At 38.1% G+C, this 21,294-nt stretch overlaps 2 protein-coding genes across 7 annotated transcripts; one reads left to right on the top strand and one right to left on the bottom strand.

Annotated features, from left to right (window-relative positions):
* Positions 1–1,366: 1,366 nt before the first annotated feature.
* LOC122148148 (deleted in malignant brain tumors 1 protein-like) lies at positions 1,367–15,278 on the top strand. 3 transcript variants are annotated; one of them, XM_042773933.1, is made up of 18 exons: positions 1,368–1,484; positions 1,713–1,745; positions 1,852–1,884; positions 2,441–2,539; positions 2,656–2,694; positions 2,793–2,891; positions 3,028–3,066; positions 3,399–3,494; positions 3,797–3,847; positions 4,064–4,162; positions 4,381–4,407; positions 4,505–4,655; positions 5,013–5,224; positions 5,455–5,630; positions 5,786–6,037; positions 10,137–10,276; positions 10,500–10,744; positions 15,109–15,278. In XM_042773933.1, the coding sequence occupies exons 1-18, from the start codon at positions 1,436–1,438 to the stop codon at positions 15,114–15,116; spliced, it is 1,848 nt and encodes a 615-aa protein (XP_042629867.1). In that variant the 5' UTR covers positions 1,368–1,435; the 3' UTR covers positions 15,117–15,278. The 3 variants fall into 3 exon arrangements, with proteins under 3 accessions (XP_042629868.1, XP_042629867.1, XP_042629866.1); XM_042773934.1 differs by lacking the exon at positions 10,137–10,276 and having other exon boundaries at positions 1,367–1,484; positions 5,786–6,177; XM_042773932.1 differs by lacking the exons at positions 10,137–10,276; positions 10,500–10,744; positions 15,109–15,278 and adding exons at positions 6,344–6,588; positions 6,677–6,836 and having other exon boundaries at positions 5,786–6,177.
* Positions 15,279–15,576: 298 nt separating this feature from the next.
* On the bottom strand, positions 15,577–20,721 carry LOC109107885 (zinc finger protein Pegasus). 4 transcript variants are annotated; one of them, XM_019121048.2, is made up of 4 exons: positions 20,375–20,721; positions 19,873–20,055; positions 18,029–18,202; positions 15,577–17,934 (listed from the first exon to the last, which is right to left on the bottom strand). In XM_019121048.2, the coding sequence occupies exons 2-4, from the start codon at positions 20,003–20,005 to the stop codon at positions 16,985–16,987; spliced, it is 1,257 nt and encodes a 418-aa protein (XP_018976593.1). In that variant the 5' UTR covers positions 20,006–20,055; positions 20,375–20,721; the 3' UTR covers positions 15,577–16,984. The 4 variants fall into 4 exon arrangements, with proteins under 4 accessions (XP_018976593.1, XP_018976592.2, XP_042629869.1 ...); XM_019121047.2 differs by lacking the exon at positions 20,375–20,721 and adding an exon at positions 20,205–20,343; XM_042773935.1 differs by lacking the exon at positions 20,375–20,721 and adding an exon at positions 20,158–20,254.
* Between the last annotated feature and the right edge of the window lie 573 nt (positions 20,722–21,294).

Raw genomic sequence — 21,294 nt, 5'->3', positions numbered from 1 at the left:
GCATTGAAACATGGTACAAAACATTCTCCAAATAAATAAATAAATTAATTAAAAAATCCTGTCTGAAATGATATTGCAGATTAAACTTTGTTAACACATTTATGGGTACACATGCATTAAATGCAAAAGCCAGTTTGGATAGCTAGGATCTGCATAAATTTAGGGCAAACACTGTGATTACACAGATCTACAGGTGAACCTTGATTCCCTGCAGACAGATATGAACTGGATAAGCATAAAACAATTCCGGTATTCAGAATGTCTGTAGTAGCCATTCTTTACATTTAGAGAATTCATAGTCTTGGATGTTCATATGTGTTTACAAACTGTATAATACGATGTACACAATATTTAATCAAAAAATGTATGTGCTGTCACTCTGTGTCTAAGATCTCATAGCCTATCAGGAACAACACTATTTAATTATAAAGCCCAAAATAGGTTGAAAAAGGTCTGGGCACACGTGGAGGTGCAGCTGTAGTTGGGCATTTTGGCCACATCATCTATGAAAATTTGCATCAGACTTTATCAGTCCGCTGACAACAGCATCTATTTTACAACATAGCCAGCTGTGTGTTTTCCATCCTTTTACATTTATGTTCTTCCCAAATGCATTGTCTTTTACCAGTGTCTATGGTTGTATAAACTTTTATGATACTGGTTTTCTCACTGGTCTGGTTTTGGGTATGTGGCCATGGAGACAAATTTGAGTAAAATTCCAAGTTGTTTTATATGTTTTACTATATTTATTTTTTTTTACACTAATTTATATATTTTATATTTCAAGCAAAATTGATAGTCTGAAATCTTGTATTTTTAAAGTGAAAGTAAAATTAGGTTTTAGAGAGACGTGGATGTAAAATACTTTTGTTTATAAGACCCAATTGACGTGACATACAGCCAAGTATGGTGACCCATACTCAGAATTTGTGCTCTGCATTTAACCCATCCAAAGTGCACACACACACAGCATTGAAAAAACACACACACCGTGAACACACACACGGAGCAGTGGGCAGCCATTTATGCTGCGGCGCCCGGGGAGCAGTTGGGGGTTCGGTGCCTTGCTCAAGGGCACCTCAGTCGTGGTATTGCCGGCCCGAGACTCGAACAGGAAACATGAATGAGATTTCAGTACTGTTCATATTAAATGGATTTTATGTGCAAATGTATAATAAACCTATACTTTCGTCACTGCAATCTGATCGTTAGCCTGTCTCAAACAACTGTGTCAACAACTATATCTATAAATTTACACAAAAGTAGTTGTAAAACACATCCAGCTATGTCTTTTCCACAATTATGCAGCTCTACAGCTTTTTCCCAGTACAGACTCCAGGACATTGATGTGTCATAAGGAAATCCTTCTTAGCCTGGTTTTGACTATATAAGTGATGACTGAAAGTTTGAAGACAAACTTGATCAGAAGAGAAAGATGGAAGCTCTGAATATCCTTCTCTGTCTGCTTCTAACTGCCTTGCAGGGTAAGATTATCATTTATTATTAATGGAAAATTCTTTTAAATTTCTACAATTTATGGAAAACAACTACTAGCTTGAACATCCTGTGTTTGTTTCACTCAAATATATATACAATTTCTCAGTTCAAAGAGCTGATTTTATATACATAGTTTTAAAACCATTTAATACTGCACATACAGAAAGTCAAGCTTTACATTACATTAAATCTCATGTCTGTTTGTCATATTACAGCAAAAACCATTGGTTCATGGTCATGGACAACATGTAAATATCCTTCAACTTTTTGTATTGTGGGACATGGGTTTTGTGCATATGTTCATATGATGTTGAAACTTAAATTCACATGATATATTTATTTTGTTTTATATAGATGACTGGCTGTACTCAACGGGAGATCCTTCATGTAGGTTATATATCTGTCCATCTATCTGTCTGTCATCTTTTCTTTCTATATGTTGGATGGAATAGTGTTACAGGGTCATATTTTATACATAAAAACCAGGTACTCTTATAAGCAATATTTGGTCAGAGCATTGCACGAAACTATAACAGCATATAGTTATTATGTCATCACATACTACATACATACTACAGTGAAATTTATCCAATTATACTACGAAAATTATCCAATTTATGGAAAACAGCTGCTTGCTGGAACATTATGTTTCACTCAAGTAATATATAGTTTCTCAGTTCATAAAGTCAGCATGAATAATAATAAAAAAAAATAGTATGTTGAACATACAGGAAGAAAGGTTGATACTAAATTTCCATGTATGCCACATTAAAGCAATTAATGTTATCATTTGGCAATATAATTGCATGTCTTTAAAAAATAAAATAATGTAGAAGTACTGAAAAAAATGTTAATAGAACCATTAGCAGCAATTGGAGCCAGAGATAAAATTGTTAAATTCTTACTCATAATAATGGCTAACATCTCTTTCTCTGTTCTCTAGATGCATATTCATGCAGGTATAACTGTGGATATGACTTTGGCTCTTGTTCATGTACACACTCTTGTCAGTACTATGGAAACTGTTGCTATGACTATGACAGTAAGTTTCTCTAGAACCAACACTTCAAAATCAAATGCTATATACACAAATCTGTCTTGTATTCAGCATATAGGTCATTTCCAAAATTGAAATTGATTTCTCTTCCCTTTATACAGGCTACTGCTCAATGACAACTGATTGGCCAGATACAACAGGTGCATCTTCATCTTTTTTTCTGTCTGTCAGATTAAGACCTTTTTTTAGTTTCCTGAGTGTAAAGAGAGGCTGATATCTTTGTTTCTCTCTCTGTTAGATTTACCCTCCTGCAGGTATAACTGTGGATACGACCTCGGCAGCTGCTCATGCAACTACGACTGTCACTATTATGGCAACTGTTGCCCTGATTACGACAGTGAGTTGATCAAGACACTTCAAGATATAGATAGTTGCAAATATCTATTGTATTCCATATATTATCTTCTGTGATTCCAGAAATTAAACTGAATTCTAGAATTTTTAATGCAGTTTTATTTCTTCCCTTTATATAGGCTCCTGCTCTACAACAACTGACTGGCCAGCTACAACAGGTGCACCTACGACTGTCTTATCTGTCTGTAAATTCAAACCTTTCTCTGGTTTCCTGGATTTTGATGGAGGCTGAGGTTCCTGTAGTCAGAAATCACACACATATTGATGGCTTTGGTAGTTGTACATGTATTAAAATCTTCATTGCTAATATGTTTTTTAAGTGACATTTTAAGTGGTTTAAGTGACACTAATAACATTAAAAAACACAATGTTATATACAAAGGCAGAAATTATTCCAGATTTGCTCTTCTAACAAAATGTATACACTAATCAGTAAATGACTCAGTATTGTGAACATCACACACATACTGATGATATCTCTCTCCATTAGCTCCCTCCTGCAGGTATAACTGTGGATACTACATTGGCAGCTGCTCATGCACCTACAGTTGTCATTATTATGGCAACTGTTGCCCTGATTATGACAGTGAGTTACTCTTGATGAGACAGACACTTTAAAATCAAATACTATACACACAATTACAAATCTTTTCTATAGTCAATATATTTAACTGAGTCAATTTTCAAACAAATGGCTTTAATTTCAATTATTAATTTCCTATTGATCAGACAGATACTTTAAGATAAAACACTGTAAACACAAATCTTACATGTAGTGAGCACATGGGTCATTGAATTTCTTGTCATGAAATGCATTTTGCTGAATCAAAGCAGAATTGTGGCATTACTTTTCTTCCCACATCAGTTTTATCTCTTCTGTTTACACAGACTACTGCTCATCAACAACTGAAACTCCAGTAACCTGGGCAGAAACAACAGGTATTGCTGCCATTCATTTGAATTTAAGTGACATTGATGGGATTAATAGTATGAAATGGATCAGAACAATTTCTGTAAAGGCAGTAATGAGACCGTTTTTAGCTAAGCATACACACCAGTATTTAACACAATAACATATATATGTATATATGTATATGTATATATCACACACCTGTTAATGACATTGAGTAAAATCTGTTCCTCTCTTTACTATAGCAAATCCCTCCTGCAGGTATAACTGTGGATACAATTTCAGCAGCTGCTCATGCAACTACGACTGTCAGTACTATGGCAACTGTTGCTATGACTTTCACTGTAAGTTCCTCAAAAACAGGTAAAATAGTCCTTAACCAGTATAACATAAACAGTACTGGATTATGTGTAATTTAATGTTCACACTTTCACCATTTTCCATACAGTGAAAGCATACTGTGTCCGGGGGCTTAATTTTTTTTGTAAATTATCATTACAAGACTTAAACATGTTTCTTCTGGTTCATACTCATCCAGTTTTATCTCTTTCTCTTTATTCAGGGTATTGCCCATCGTACCCAACAACAGGTGCTGAGGCTAAATTCACACAACATTTGTATCTGATTCTGATGACACTTGTTTGTAACTGTGGAATTTTACACATTTCTTTCTTCGTGATCTCCAGTTCCTCACCCTCAGTGTGGAGGACACCTGTATGGTTCTGGACTGTTTTCCAGTCCAAACTACCCAAACTATTACCATGATAATGCTTACTGTGTGTGGTATCTCGCTGCTCAGCAAGGACAGAGGATCTTCCTGACATTTGCTGATGTGCAGTAAGTAAGAGATCAGTGGTGACTGGTGGAATCTATGTTCACTATCTAAAAATATTGATGACAATATCATAGTTATACTTAATACAATTAACACAATGTAAATAATAGAATTTAATTAAATTAACATAATACTATAATTTAGTTTTTAAATATATTATTTAATATAACTTAAAATGATTACTAAAATGTTATATGTACTTTAGGAGTAGTTTGATTATTTAGGATTTTTTGTAGTTTTATTTTTGCAGTATAACTAAGAACCTGCAGGTGTAACCAATTACAAATGTCTCTAATTCTACTGTGGTTTAAAAAGTTCATCTTTTCTAGATCAGGTACCATTATGACTGTTTCTTTCAGATTGGAGCGCTGCTGTAACTGTGACTACATCACAGTATACGACGGATCTTCCACTGGTTATCCACAGCTAGGAAGGGTCTGTTTCAATGACACCACACACCAGGTGTTTCACTCTTCTTCACGATACTTGACTGTTGTCTTCAGGAGCGACTACTCTGGTGTCAGCCATGGTTTCAAGGCCCTTTTCACAAGCTCTCTGACTGCAGATCAAGGTAATGCCCTCTGAAAAAATAGACAAGTTATATGCTGAAGAGCTGTCACATGTATCCCATCCCTCTGATCATAATGATAATGGGTTTTTCTTCATAAAATTTAATGTGTTTTAAATACAAATATACACAAGCATTTTAAAACATGTGACACCTTTGTTTTTTTCTGAATTTAAATAAATACTTTAAATGCACAAAAATACATTGAGGGAATTAACTTCTTTGCTCTGCAGGTCGTGTGGATTGTTCCTCGGACAACATGGTCATTGTCATTCAGAGGTCTTACCTGAACTCACTTGGGTTGAGTGCTAATGACCTTTATGTGGATGACCATCTTTGCAGACCCACTATTAGCAGCACTGAAGTTATGTTCAGATTCCCTCTTGACACATGTGGAACCGCCAAAGAGGTACGATCCACACATGTGCCAGATCCAGTATGGCTCCAGTGCCAGAAATTAAAATTTGTAGCTGATTGTTAGCTTTTAATCCCCAAGTGTTTAAATCATTGAGATATATGCTCACTACACAATATCACCCACTCTCTGTCTCTCTTTTCCTTTAGATGATGAATGGTTATGTGTCCTACACCAACAATGTGCGGGCCTCTCAGTCTCAGTCGGGTGAAATCACTCGTCAGTCACAGTTTCTACTTCGCGTAGGCTGCAGAATGGAGCCGGACACCATGGTGCAGATATTCTACAAGGCCAAGGAGATCATCAATGCCAACATCACAGGAACCGGGCGCTTCAATGCCAGCATAGCTTTCTTCACCTCCAGCAGTTTCAACCAACAAATTTATGACTCACCATATGAGGTGAACCTCAACCAGCTTCTCTATGTTCAGGTCAAGCTAAACAGGCTTGACAACAGTCTGGATCTGTTCCTGGACACCTGTGTAGCGTCTCCAAATCCCAATGACTTCAAAGATCGCTCCTATGACCTGCTGCGTAACGGGTAAGACCTTTTCATTCTTAAATGTGACTCCGTCCACCATCAAATGTAACAGAAGAATCAACTGGGATTGAAAACAGCATTAGTAAAAATTTTGTTGCCCCCAGTCTAATTATGTTCTTGCACTCATTGTATCCAAATTGTATTTCTCTTCTTTTGTCTTTTGTAGATGTCCCATTGACAACACATATTATTCCTACACAAACGGCCAGCACTACTACGCTCAGTTCAGTTTCCGGGCTTTCAAGTTCCTCCGGACTCACGCGCATGTGTACCTGCAGTGTAAAGTGATCATCTGCCCTGATAACGATTACAACTCTCGTTGCCGCCAAGGTTGCCGCTTACGTCGCAAGAGATCCCTTGACAGCACCTATCACACAAATACTGTGACGCTGGGGCCAATCAAACTCAAAGGTTAGAGGCCAATAGCAGGTATCATTTCTAATGAATTGTTGTTAATATTGAGACTTTTCTAATGACTGCCCATTCACTGTCATTCCAGGCATCGTCTGAAGGAATCTGAAACGTCTAAAAGATATGAAGTAATCATCTTGTTAATCATAACCTTAATCATTACTATTAATCAATCCTTATTAACCACCCAGTAAATGACTCTAAATACAAATTGTATTTTTGAAATTCATTAAAGCATTTCTAAAAAGTTGTCTTGGTCACTGGTGTCTTCAATAAATCAATATATTCACTTGTATTCCATTCAATGTACATGTCCTCTCTGAAATGAATCAGACATAAAGACATAAAAAAAACATTTTTTTTTTGTTTTGTCACACTGTACATCTATCCCTCACAGCCTCATTTTCATTCCTGCCAAACATTAAAAATGGCACTACCAACCTAACATAACCTATGTTAGGTTAATATTATTACTACTAGGGCTATTATTATTTGTCTCACATAATATTTATTATACATTTACATAATTACATTTACAAGAAGTGTCTAAACAAATTAATTCACCAGGATGAATAAAACCTTCCAAAGATAAATACGACAGAGAGGTCTATTTAGTACAAACCGATGCACTACAATGAGTCAAACTTTCCAAACATATAGGACAACAATAACTGAACTGATTTGCTAGAGCTATATACAAGAGAGCCAAAAGTATACAATTCAAGGCATTAATGTTTGCCTGCAAAACCACCACTGGCTCTGCACCCCTTTACCTAAATTCATTACTTCAGTTGTGTGCCCAAAGCTTGCGTTCTGCAAGTGAGTGACGCATTATTGTGCCATCTCAAAGAGGCACAAAATCACTTTCACAGACTTTTTCATTAACTATTCCCTCCTGGTGGAATGGCCTACCCAACTCAATCCGAGCAGCTGAGTCCTAAGCCATCTTCAAGAAACCAATAAAAACACGTCTGTTCCATCTTTATTTGACCCTCTAAATTCTATTTTAATTCTACTTTATCTATTTATCTTCTTTTTTATAAAAAAGACTATCTTTCTATTTTTTCTATTTTATTTACTTGTTTTTCTATGTGTGTGTGTGTGTGTATATATCATAGACTGTATAAAAACATGGACGTAGTTTCCGTGACGTCACCCGTAGGCTTCCTGAAGAGCGTTTTTGAGGCTCAAAGTGGGTGGAGGCGGCCGTCGCCATCTTGGCAGCACGTCACCACTCGTCTCTCCCTGATAATTGAAAATGGGCAAAGAGGCGGGAGCTTGTTGCTGAAACCACGCCCACCTAGTGCAACGGTGGTGACAGCAGCAGCAATCCACCTGTCTCTCAAGTGGCCACGCCCTTAATTATGCAGAACTTTAAGGCTTAATATAATTTAAATGGATGAGTTTAAAAAAATTCACCCCACTCACAATTGTCATGAAGGGCAAAATTAACTATATAGACCATACTCATTTTTTGAACCAGGCTGTAAACGTTTTTTTTTTCTGCTGTAAAGTTGGGCATTTTATAGGCATTTTATGGGATTGGCTCCCTTTTGCAGCCAGTCTCTAGCGGCCAGTTGACGAATTACAGTTTAACAGTTTAAGTCACTTCCTTGTTGGCCTCACGAGAGAGAATGGGAGATTGCCGCTTAGTATATATATATATATATATATATTATTATATATATATATACACACATATATATATATATATAATAATATATATAACACACACACACACACACACACATACACACACACACACACACTGGCCACTTTATTAGGTACACCTTGCTAGTACCAGGTTGGACCAACATTTGCCTTAGAACTGCATTAATTCTTTATGACATAGATTCAACAAGGTGTTGGAAACATTCCTCAGAGATTTTGGTCCATATTGACATGATAGCATCACAAAGTTGCTGCAGATTTGTCGGCTGCACATCCATGATTCGAATCTCCCGTTCCACCACATCCCAAAGGTGCTCTATTGAATTGAGATCTGGTGACTGTGGAGGCCATTTGAGTAAAGTGAACTCATTGTCATGTTCAAGAAACCAGTCTGAGATGATTTGAGCATTGTGACATGGTGCATTATCCTGCTGGAAGTAGCCATCAGAAGATGGGTACACTGTAGTCATAAAGGGATGGACATGGTCAGCAACAATACTCAGGTAGGCTGTGGCATTTAAATGATGCTCAATTTGTACTAATGGGCCCAAAGTGTGCCAAGAAAATATACCCCACACCATTACACCACCACCACCAGCCTGAACCATTGAGACAAGGCAGGATGGATCCAAGCTTTCATGTTCTTTACGCCAAATTCTGACTCAACCATCTGAATGTCGCAGCAGAAAACGAGACTCGTCAGACCAGGCAACGTTTTTCCAATCTTCTATTGTCCAATTTTGGTGAGCCTGTGCAAATTGTAGCCTCTGTTTCCTGTTCTTAGCTGACAGGAGCGGCACCCGGTTTGGTCTTCTGCTGCTGTAGCCCATCTGCTTCAGGGTTTGACGTGTTGTGCATTCAGAGATGGTATTCTGCATACCTTGGTTGTAACGAGTGGTTATTTGAGTTACTGTTGCCTTTCTATCATCTCTGACCAGTCTGCCCCTTCTCCTCTGACCTCTGACAACAACAAGGCATTTTCTTCCACACAACTGCCGCTCACTGGATATTTTCTCTTTTTCGGACCATTCTCTGTAAACCCTAGAGATGGTTGTGCATGAAAATACCAGTAGATCAGCAGTTTTTTAAATACTCTGACCAGCCCGTCTGGCACCAACAACCATTCCACGTTCAAAGTCACTTAAATCTCCTTGCTTCCATTCTGATGCTCGGTTTGAACTTCAGCAAGTCGTCTTCACCACATCTAGATGCCTAAATGCATTGAGTTGCTGTGATTGGCTGATTAGCAATTTGTGTTACCAAACAATTAAATAGGTGTACCTAATAAAGTGGCCGGTGAGTGTGTGTGTGTGTGTGTATATATATACATATATATATATATATATATATATATATATATATCTATATATATATATATATATATAAAACCTTGCTACGTGCACTGCATTAGGCTAACCAAGACTTGTCATTTGCACTTACTGTACATGTTGCTCTTTTATAGTTTTGATTGCTTCTGTTGTCCTCATTTGTAAGTCGTATTTGGATAAAAACGTCTGCTAAATGACTAAATGTAATGTAAAGTAATATAAATGTGATAAAAGCAGTGATCGTAGTTCTACACAGGTAATCACTGGAAATAGTAGCTTGTTAACAGAAAAACTGTTTTGAAAGCAACTGAGCTACTCACAAAGCAATATGCGGTTAGAGTGTCTCCGCCACAGTACTTTGTTTGTGTCATATGCCACATGCTGAATCTTGCACAAACTCTCTACCCACAAATCTAAAGACTATTGACCACAAAATATAAATACCATTGAACCAAACATACAATACCTGTTAAACAATTTTCTGTATGTGTTTTATTGCCTTATTCAAGTGATTTAACATTTTTAGTTTTTCATGACTCACCATATGAGGTGAACCTCAACCAGCTTCTCTATGTTCAGGTCAAGCTAAACAGGCTTGACAACAGTCTGGATCTGTTCCTGGACACCTGTGTAGCGTCTCCAAATCCCAATGACTTCAAAGATCACTCCTATGACCTGCTGCGTAATGGGTAAGACCGTTTCATTCTTAAATGTGACTCCCTACTACATCATATCATATGTGACAATGGAATCAATTGCGATCTTATACAGCATTAGTAAGAATTCTGTTGCTCCCAGTCTAAATATGTTCTTGCACTCATTGTAACTAATAGTGAAACCAACTCAGTGTCTGAGTTTGACTGTAGTTCAAACTGTATCCAAGTTGTATTTCTCTTCTTTTATCTTCTGTAGATGTCCCCTTGACAACACATATTACTCCTACACCAACGGTCAGCACTACTACGCTCAGATCCATTTCCGGGCTTTTAAGTTCCTCCGGACTCATGCCTTTGTGTACCTGCATTGTAAGGCGATCATCTGCCCCAGTAACGACTACAATTCTCGCTGCCGCCAAGGTTGCCGCTTACGTCGCAAGAGATCGCTTGACAGCACCTACCACACCAATACTGTGACGCTGGGGCCAATCAAACTCCAAGGTCAGAGGTCTTTCTGAGTCTCACAGTTAAAGCAATGATTTACTCACCTGCATGTTTTTCCAAACCTATATACTTTAACTTTCTCTGTGGAGCACAAAAGGAGGATTTTGAAGATTCTGGTAAACAACATGAGTAAATAAAGTTCGAATTTTTGGGTCAGTTATCAATTTAACTTTATCCTAAAACTTCTTATTAAAAATTATATTTAATTAAGCAATAAGGTACTAGAAGCTGTATTATAATGATTTGTGTTGTGCATAACAAAGCCCTAATAATGCCCTACAGATTTTATATGTCAGAGAAACAAGTGGAGCCATCTTTAGATTTTGTCTTTGAACTTGTTTTTTTTTTTTGTTTTGTTTTTTGCGGTAGCTCTATGGCATCACCACTGAAGAGTATTAGCTGGTGAATTGGATTTACTTATTGTAAAGTTAAGGAAAGTTATCGTGCATTGTCATATTAGAAGCGGATGTCATAAATTTCAGTAGACCAGGAATATTTTAAAATGAAAGGTTCATTGATAAATTCGTATGACCTTAATCTCATGCTGTGGAAATAAAAAAGGAACATAGGAGACAAGGAGTGCAGCTCTGAAAAGGGGTGGAGCTACAAAAGGTCACAATACCACCAAGCGGCAACCTTACGGTCTCTCTCTTCAAACCAACACAGAAGTGACTTAAACTGCAGTTCATCTACTGGGCCCTAGAGACTGACTCCAAAAGGGAGTCAATATCATAGACCACGCCATGTTAAAATGCTCAACTTGTTTACAGCCTGGTACAAAAAGTGATTTTGGTCTATATAGCAAATTGTTCCCTTCATGACAAATGTGAGGGGGGGGCTATTTTTTTTTATAACTCATCCATTTAAATTATATTAAGCCTTACATTTCTGCATAATTAAGGGCGTACCGTGACCACTTGAGTGACAGGTGGATTGCCACTCCTGTCCTCACCATCAAGCTAGGTGGGTGTGGTTTCAGCAACCAGCTCCACCCACATCCCGCCTCTTTGCCCATTTTCGATTATCCAGAAGTGATGCATGGTGACGCACTGGCAAGATGGTGACAGCCAGCTCCGCCCACTTTAGGTTTCAATAATGCTCTTTAGAAACCTACAGGTGACGTCACGGACACCATGTACATGTTTTTTTTTTTTTTTTTTTTTTTTTTTTTACAGTCTATGTACAGCACCCGTCAAGTACCTTATTGCTTTTATAATGCAGTTACCAAACAACACATATACTAAAGCCAAAAACACAAGTATTATTTGTTACTTTTTAACATCAAATCATAAAAGTAATACATTCATAAATAATAAAAAGTCATAGGGTGCATCTCAATCAGCTCCCTAGTTCAGTAGTCAGGGCACTGATCAGGGAGTCTCAATGTCTCAATTGCAAAATCCAACCAGTGCACTGGAACGTTCGCTCCCTTAAAAATCCCACAATGCACCGCAAAAACCAGGGAGCATTGGTGCTCACTATGCTCCCTTACCGGAAATTATGACACATTTATTAGTGCGAAACATATAAATATAATGGTATGCGATAGATTTGAAAAGATAAACCCTTTTTTTAGTATATTTCAACATAAACACACATTGCTAGACAGGTAATGATCACATCTAGTTAACATTTATAATGAATATTCGAATAAAATGTTATAAGAACATGTAAAAGGACAATGTGTTTAAAGAGAATAAAAAATATATATCAAAAGGAGATTGGTCCTGCCTATTGTTGAATAATTCCAGCAATGACGTTCTACAATAGAGACAGAGCGCATTTAGGCCTCGCCCACACCGCTGTGTGACAAGGTGTACAGCAAACAAGCTAAAAACCCAGAACTTCGTTTTTATAAGCTGTCAACCCCTGTGCAAAGGATCATGGGAGCCTGAAGTGTCCATCAGTTGTACCCTTCGAAATCCTTCATTCCGAAAGTGCCCTTTGAAGTGGCCAGTTTTGAGGACTTCGGTTTGGAACGACCCTTCAATATGGCAGCCATGATTGTTTTCATTCCGAAGTGCCCTTTGCAGGGCGATATATCCCGTTTGGAACGCACAGACTGATTCACGAGCTAGGGAGCTGAATGAGATGCACACATTAAGTAAATTGTATCCCTCCACCAAAATAGTTTCTGACATAGCGAGTTCAGCTGTAAAAAGCTTCAACAAACAGTATAACTCCATGAGCATACAGTACCATACCTGAAAAAGAAAATGTTTAAATAATAATCAATGTTCACTTTGGAAACTATCGGCATGAGGGGGAAGGGCGTGGTCTCAAAATGAATGAATGACACAAACATAAGGTCAGCAGGGGTCAAGCATACTTCTAAATACATTAATTTTATTTTACTTTATTTTTTATTGTTTTTATTTTATTTTATTTATTTTGGTGAAATACATAATACATACATTGTTTTGACAGAATGGATTGTTTATTTTGCTAAGAGTGGTTGCTAAGGGTGTTGTGCAGTGATACACCAATGTGTTCATCGAGGCGGTCATAGCCATAGATACAGGTCCTTCTCAAAAAATTAGCATATTGTGAAAAAGTTCATTATTTTCCATAATGTAATGATAAAAATTAAACTTTCATATATTTTAGATTCATTGCACACCAACTGAAATATTTCAGGTCTTTTATTGTTTTAAAACTGATGATATTTGGCATGCAGCTCATGAAAACCCAAATATCTCAAAAAATTAGCATATCATGAAAAGGTTCTCTAAACGAGCTATTAACCTAATCATCTGAATCAACTAATTAACTCTAAACACCTGCAAACGATTCCTGAGGCTTTTAAAAACTCCCAGCCTGTTCATTACTCAAAACCGCAATCATGGGTAAAGACCTGCCCAGACCTGACACCCTCAAGCGAGAGGGTAAGACACAGAAAGAAATTTCTGAACGAATAGGCTGTTCCCCAGAGTGCTGTATCAAGGCACCTCAGTGGGAAGTCTGTGGGAAGGAAAAAGTTGTGGCAAAAAAACCGCTGCACAACGAGAAGAGCGGTGACCGGACCCTGAGGAAGATTGTGGAGACAGGACCGATTCCAGACCTTGGGGGACCTGCGGAAGCAGTGGACTGAGTCTGGAGTAGAAAAACATCCAGAGCCACAACGTGCACAGGCGTGTGCTTTTGAACCAGAAACAGCGGCAGAACAGCGCCTGACCTGGGCTACAGAGAAGCAGCACTGGACTGTTGCTCAGTGGTCCAAAGTACTTTTTTCGTTTGCGGATGAAAGCAAATTTTGCATGTCATTCGGAAATCAAGGTGCCAGAGTCTGGAGGAAGACTGGGGAGAAGGAGGAAATGCCAAAATGCCTGAAGTCAGTGTCAAGTACCCACAGTCAGTGATGGTCTGGGGTGCCATGTCAGCTGCTGGTGTTGGTCCACTGTGTTTTATAAAGGGCAGGGTCAATGCAGCTAGCTATCAGGAGATTTTGGAGCACTTCATGCTTCCATCTGCTGAAAAGCTTTATGGAGATGGAGATTTCGTTTTACAGCATGACCTGGCACCTGCTCACAGTGCCAAAACCACTGGTAAATGGTTTACTGACCATGGTATTACTGTGCTCAATTGGCCTGCCAACTCTCCTGACCTGAACCCCATAGAGAATCTGTGGGATATTGTAAAGAGAAAGTTGAGAGACGCAAGATCCAACACTCTGGATGAGCTTAAGGCGCTATCGAAGCATCCTGGGCCTCCATAACACCTCAGCAGTGCCACAGGCTGATTGCCTCCATGCCACGCCGCATTGAAGCAGTCATTTCTGCAAAAGGATTCCCGACCAAGTATTGAGGTGCATAACTGAACATAATTATTTGAAGGTTGACTTTTTTTTTTATTAAAAAACACTTTTCTTTTTTTGGTCGGATGAAATATGCTAATTTTTTGAGATAGGAATTTGGGGTTTTTCATGAGCTGTATGCCAAAATCATCAGTATTAAAACAATAAAAGACCTGAAATATTTCAGTTGGTGTGCAATGAATCTAAAATATATGAAAGTTTAATTTTTATCATTACATTATGGAAAATAATGAACTTTTTCACAATATGCTAATTTTTTGAGAAGGACCTGTATGTATACCTATAAATATATGCCACGGCGGCACATATACTAAAAAACTGGATCGATACAGAGAAGATTAGCATGGCCAATCAGCATCAAGAACTAGACCGGACCTAACCGTTTTATAAAATGTATTAATATCTACACTTTGCATATAATATTTTAATGTTATTAAATGCATGGTTTGGTACATATTGGTATAATTTACTTTGCCATCTCTAGCTGTTCAAGTCTGAATTATTAGTATTCTACATATAACTATGACTCTTTGTCCCTGCTGTGCAGGAGCCTAGGACAGTGACATCCTTTCACAAACAACATGTGAAGACGAAGTCAGCAGACTGATTTGATCATCAGCTTCTTTATTTCTGATCTTTATCAGTAATCAGTTCATATTATCTTTCCTAATTATGTATTTTTCATCAATTCATTAAAGCAATCCTTCTTCAAATGCACTTCTTTGTTGAAGCACATTGATTCCCTTGTCTATAACAGTGAAATACAGTATACATTTTTATTTTGCTTTTATTGAACCAAGCAAGTCACTTAAAAATAATGCAAACTTCTGCCTGTCAAAAGAATGTTTTGTTAATATGTTACTATAAATCAACACAAAACATTTTGCATTAGAAAATAATTTGATTAAATTCATTATTTTGTGTATAATAAAAGAAGTGGCTGCTTTATACCTTATAGGTATAACCTATAGATAAGCTTTTCTGTTGAGAATTAACTGACAGGACAAGCGTAACATTTCAGTACACATCGCATGAGTCAGGTTTATTGACATTCAACATCAAATCCACCAAAACATGTTATACAATACTTATCTGATAATTTAGTTCATTATGCAGACAGGCATATGAAATGTTTAAATAGTAGCACCACAGACGCTTCCAAAAATATTACAAATAACATCTACAACATGGCACTGGTGGTAGCGATGAGGAAGAAAGAATGAAAGAGAGAGAACAGTGTGCTCACACTGCCCAAAACAATCATCAACACTGCTTTACAAAACCAGTGTATACAGCCATGTGTTCGATGGTGCCGAGTAAAGAGAAGACCTCAGGCTACTACAGTAAATTTGGACAACAATCCTACAGGGCACTATTTCTCACTGCTAAACAATCAACTTACCTGTGCTATAAATTTTCATCTTTAATCACAATCTTGTTGACTTTTTTTTTTTTAATTAAAAAATAAAAATTAAAAATTAAATATGGCAATGTAATTATACTACATTTAAATCCAACGTGTAAGAATAGCCATTACATTTACTATCACTCATGTCACTGAATTTGAAATGTGAAAAATAAAAATAATAAAAAATTTTAAGGTTCAACTTTCAGAAAATAACTGTAGGCACTAATTACTGAACTCTGGCACTTTTACAAAAGAGCTGAGGCAAAATCTGAACATTTGATGAAATTCTCAAGATCTCGAACTGGAATAATCTGGGATGATAGTTTTTGATGTGAGGACACCATTAGCATCAAAATTTCTAACCTTTTTAAAGACCAAAAAATGTACACTCTCAATGTGGATTACTGACTTCAGCCAAAGTCCCTTTAGGGCAAGTCATGTCACTTAGCGGCCATCTTTGAAATGCCTCTCGGGCATGAAAGTGCAGCTCCTATGTATTTGAATGGGGAAACTTTAAATTCTCCAAAACTGTTCGCTAAGCGTATGATTAAATTTCATATTTGAAATTACCAATGAAATCTTCTCATAAATGTTGCTTCTTATGCTCCAATAGTGTTAAAAAAAACTTTATTTTTCATGCCAATGCGCATGTGCAATCCTAAACTCACGTCTCAAAATGCTGACTGTTTCTATAGCAACCGGGACTTCTAAAGGCAGCTGCAGTGATGCGATGACTTTACCAATTAGCGATTGGCTCTTTTACTCAGAAGGCGGGGCTTCCTTCGATAAAGCTTCCATATTGAGTGTTGCATTTTTCCCCATTCAATATTATTCAATATTATACGAGTGACACGTCTTGGGTATTCTATACTATTTGCTTCAGCAAAACATACTGATAACAGTTCAAATACAATAATTACAAAGCAGGGATTTTGTCTTTGGAATGTTCCAGATAACATAATTTTATTATTATGTAAAAGAGGGCAAAGAAGAGGACATCAATACCCATGTGTCCTTATTTGTGCTGGCCTCTTGCAAAGTGACAGGCAAAATCGTAGCTGTTTCTGCACCTGTGTCCGCATATGTTACACTGGAAAGGGTTCTCGTAACCATGGCAACCCATGTGGATGGTGTAAAGGATGTTGTCGGGGAAATATATGTGACAGTGGGGACAGTGGTGGAGCATCTGGGGGTCCTGTACTGGGGTGGGCGTCCCTGGCTGGCTGTTGGTACCACTGGGAGTGCTGGTTCTTTCGCTGCAGGGTCCAACTCCTGGACTACAGCCGCTGTGCGCAGCCGGTCTGGGCTCGGAGGTGATGGGAGAAGAAGCTTGAGCCGCGCTGACAGAGACGGCAGCAGGTGCCATCACCGGCTGTTGGACGAGGAATGTGGGTTTTTCGTCTGGTAGAGATTCTGCTCCGGGAGACACCGGTGCACCTTGGGCCTCCGGTGGTATGCTCGCAAGCTGACCGGCCAAAGTCGAAAGCTGGTTCAGCGGGTTGTCCAATGCCATGTCTTGCTCCTCCCTGGAGCCACTTCCAATTACTCCACTAACTTGTGCATCCCTTCCTAGACCATTATAGGCCTCCTGATGGAGGTGGGCGTGAGGAGGGAGATCATGAGAGAAGTCACCCAAGTGGTGCTGCTCTGAGCTGGGCTTTTGCAACACCATGGATGGCGGGCTGAGGTTGATGAGCAGCCGGCGGCCATAACCAAGTGAGTTTCCTCTCTTCTGTAAAACACTGAGCATCTTTCGGTGAGAGAGAGCGGAGCGTGCCCCCTTCATGGGGAGGAGTTTGTGTCTTCGACGCCGGTGATGAGAAAGGTTACTGCGATCGCTGCAGCGGAAGGAGCAGAGCTCACACTTGTAAGGCTTCTCACCTGTGTGAGAACGCATGTGTGCCTCCAGGTGGCGTTCGTACGCTGAGGCAAAAGGACACAGGTGACATCTATGGGGTTTTTCACCTGGAGGAGGAGATGGAGAACATCTTATGATCTTGGTAAGCTGAAGAAAAGAACAAAGAGTATAAATAAGATTTAAGATCCATTTCAGTCTTACCTGTGTGGATGCGAATGTGTTCAATCAGCCGTGCAGTGCCTCTGGTGGCATAGTTGCAATAGCGGCACTTCAGTTTACCATCATATGTTCTCTCAAAGCCATCCACCAACATCCCTGAACTATCTTCTAAGGACATGTCCACTGCAGGGTGCTCCTGGCCATTTTGACCAAGTTCTGTAAGGTAAAAACAAATAAATAAATAAACAGAAAATAACTAATATTAAAGGTGCACTAAGCAATATTTAAAAAAAGCTTTTGAACACAGTGTCGGACCAAGTCCCAAAATGCACTTGCTTCCAATCAACAGTAAAGGGCATGTCTAGTAATGATAGGGAGAAGAGAGCACTCAGTGAGAGCACAGGACGGATATTAGCAGATCGACTAGAGATAGCAGATAAAAAAATAAATAAAAAATTTTTTTGGAGGAACAAAACATTAAAAAGAAGAGCAAGAGGTAGGACCCGCGTAAATATTGAAGCGATAGGGGAATTCTTCTTGATAGGTGAGTTATGTCAAAGACTATAGAATACCCAAGACATGTCACTCGTATAGTTTTGAATGGGGAAAAATGCAACGCTCAATATGGCCGCTCAATTGCAGGAAGCCCCGCCTTCTGAATGAAAGAGCCAATTGCTAATCGGTAATGTCAGAAGGAGTCCCGGTTGCTATAGAAACAGTCAGCGCTTTGAGACGTGCGCTTAAGACTGCACATGCGCACTGGCTGATCTAGCCTGAATAATAAGCTTTTTATAACACTATTTGAGCAAAAGTAACAACATTTATGACACAGCTGTTATCAGATTTCTTTGGCGGTTTCAAATATGAAATTTGATCGTAAGCTTAGTGAACAGTTTTGGAGAATTTGATGTTTCCCCATTCAAAGAGATAGGAGCTGCACTTGCACGCCCGAGAGGTGTTTCACAGATTGCCGCAGAGTGACATGACTTGTCTTAAAAGGACTTTGGTTACGTTGATTTAGCTTTTTCACATAACTAACCTGTGTTGGCTTTTGCTTGAATATGCTGAGGCCGGCAGGCATAGCGGATTCAGCCATCGTCGCTGCCAGGGTTGTGTACGTACGTGTGGGGCAGAGTTATCAAAATAGAGGCGAGGTCCTGTTGGGGTATGGTCGTGTTTGTTTTGGTGCTTTCAAATATCAACATAATTTGGCAAAAATTGCTTAGTGCACCTTTAAGATATAGGACACCTCAATATATGACGTTGTTCTACTAGTTTTGCATTCAGCACACTTGAATCAGCAGGCACTTTTCATTAATATGGTACTTTTTTTTTAAACATTAGAAGTATAAATCCCATATTGTGAAAACTAATATACGTTTAACTATTGTGTAAAAAGAATTTATTAGTCAATCAAAAATTATTATTAAACATATAGTCCTCAACTTCTCAACTCAAAACATACAATATTATAATTTTGACAAATCTAATGATTCTGTTAAATTAATATCTATTAAAAAACAATTAATTATCTATTTATTTTTGATTAGCTCACTAAAGCACACATAGCAGGATCCCCACAGCATGTTTAAAAGACATAATTACATAAAAATAACAAATAAATAAACTATGTCAGATTTTTAGAATTTAGACATTTAGAATCTGCAACACTGTTACCCATTCTAGCTAGTTCTAGTTTTCATTTGATTTTCATTTTGATTTTGAGCAAATAGGAAAAAAAATCTGATTGGAGATAGAGACCAGATATATAAATAAAAAAAATTGCTTTACTACTAAATCATAAAAAGCATAAATGCATTCAGACACATTTTGTAGATTTTTAAACAAGTCTAAAACAACACGCAGGAAGGTTCTCTAAGCAATACCTCCTTGGAGATCATCACTGTCTTTCACTCCGATGACAGAACCTGATATCATGTTGACATGTTGGGTCTGCTGACTCAGGTACTCCTGAAAGTCCTTCACAAAATCTAGTGGTTCTGGCTTCTCCTCGCCCATTGAAAGATCTACACCGACGTCCTCTGCTGTCTTAAACGTGACCAAACAGGCTGTAAATAAGATCCAAACAGAAGATCACATAAAAGCAACTGAAAGACAACATACATAATAAAATGCCTGTAGCATCAAACAGCAGCAAAATAAAACTTTACAAGCAATTCTTAAGTCTATTCTTCTACAATAACATGCATCCACAGACCAAAGGGTACCGTAGAACTTGTGACGGTTGTAACACTAATCAGTTGTATTAGTCTGGTTGTTATCCAGTTGACAAGGTAACAAGCGTTGCTAAGACAGCGAGTGAACGTGAGGTTTCTAAACATTCCCAAACATTGCGCTATCATTAAAACAGCGGTTAACAACAGTTACCTTCTCAAGGGCGTCAGAAAATATTAAACCACACTCGGTTGTTCGGATGTTCTGACTGACGACCCGTTCTTTAACGAGATATTAGAAAAATCTGACTGGAAAAAGCTGCATGGTGATGCTGGGCAGCTAAAGTCCATTCGCGATTTAAAAAATAGATTTTAAACGAGCTTTACGTTTGACCGACAGTTGGCTCGACGTATTTGAAACATATTATGCGTATCATTTAGGACTGTGTCATTTGTTAGCCGAGAGTAAAACCCCGAGTTCGGTGGGTGAAAATAATGCTCCGCGACATCAAAACAAAAGAAACCGCAGGGGTGAAAGTTCAACCAGACGGTGCGCCGCTGAAATGATTCCGACTTCGTCGCGATGGTTGAACATTTAACGTAGTTCCTGTATGTCACTGTGAGGGTACAGGATCTACAGACTGTGCAGAGCAAACCAGACTTTTAATATTAAGTTATCTTAACACGGTATCCTAATATAAGCGAATATAGGAGTGAACTATAAATAATTTCCATATTTTGATTTGGGATTTGAGATGTTGTCTTTTTGCCATGTCTCTAGGTGTTATACTGTATGTAGGATACAATTGTTAAAGTTGTCAAATCAAATAATGTTTCTTTGGAATATTATTTTAGTTAGCACTCGTTTTAAGAGATTCCCCAATGCTCTAAATATCACTTTCCATCCAGTTAGGCTTTTGTAATATTCCTTTATTTTAAAAAACAAAAGCCATGTTCTGATGTAATCCTTCAGGAAAGGACATTATTTTAATGGGAAAACAACAGCACAAATAGATGCAAGTATTTGCAATAGAGTTTAACTTGATGTTTTGTGGTTTTAATTTGTTTGTGTTGCAATTCTGTAATGTTTGATAAAATTACAGAAATCAGTGTGATATAAAAATTTCAAAAGAT

Source organism: Cyprinus carpio, chromosome A17 (genome assembly GCF_018340385.1).
Source record: "Cyprinus carpio isolate SPL01 chromosome A17, ASM1834038v1, whole genome shotgun sequence".
Taxonomy (NCBI): domain Eukaryota; kingdom Metazoa; phylum Chordata; class Actinopteri; order Cypriniformes; family Cyprinidae; genus Cyprinus; species Cyprinus carpio.
This window is presented reverse-complemented; position numbering and strand designations above follow the sequence as displayed.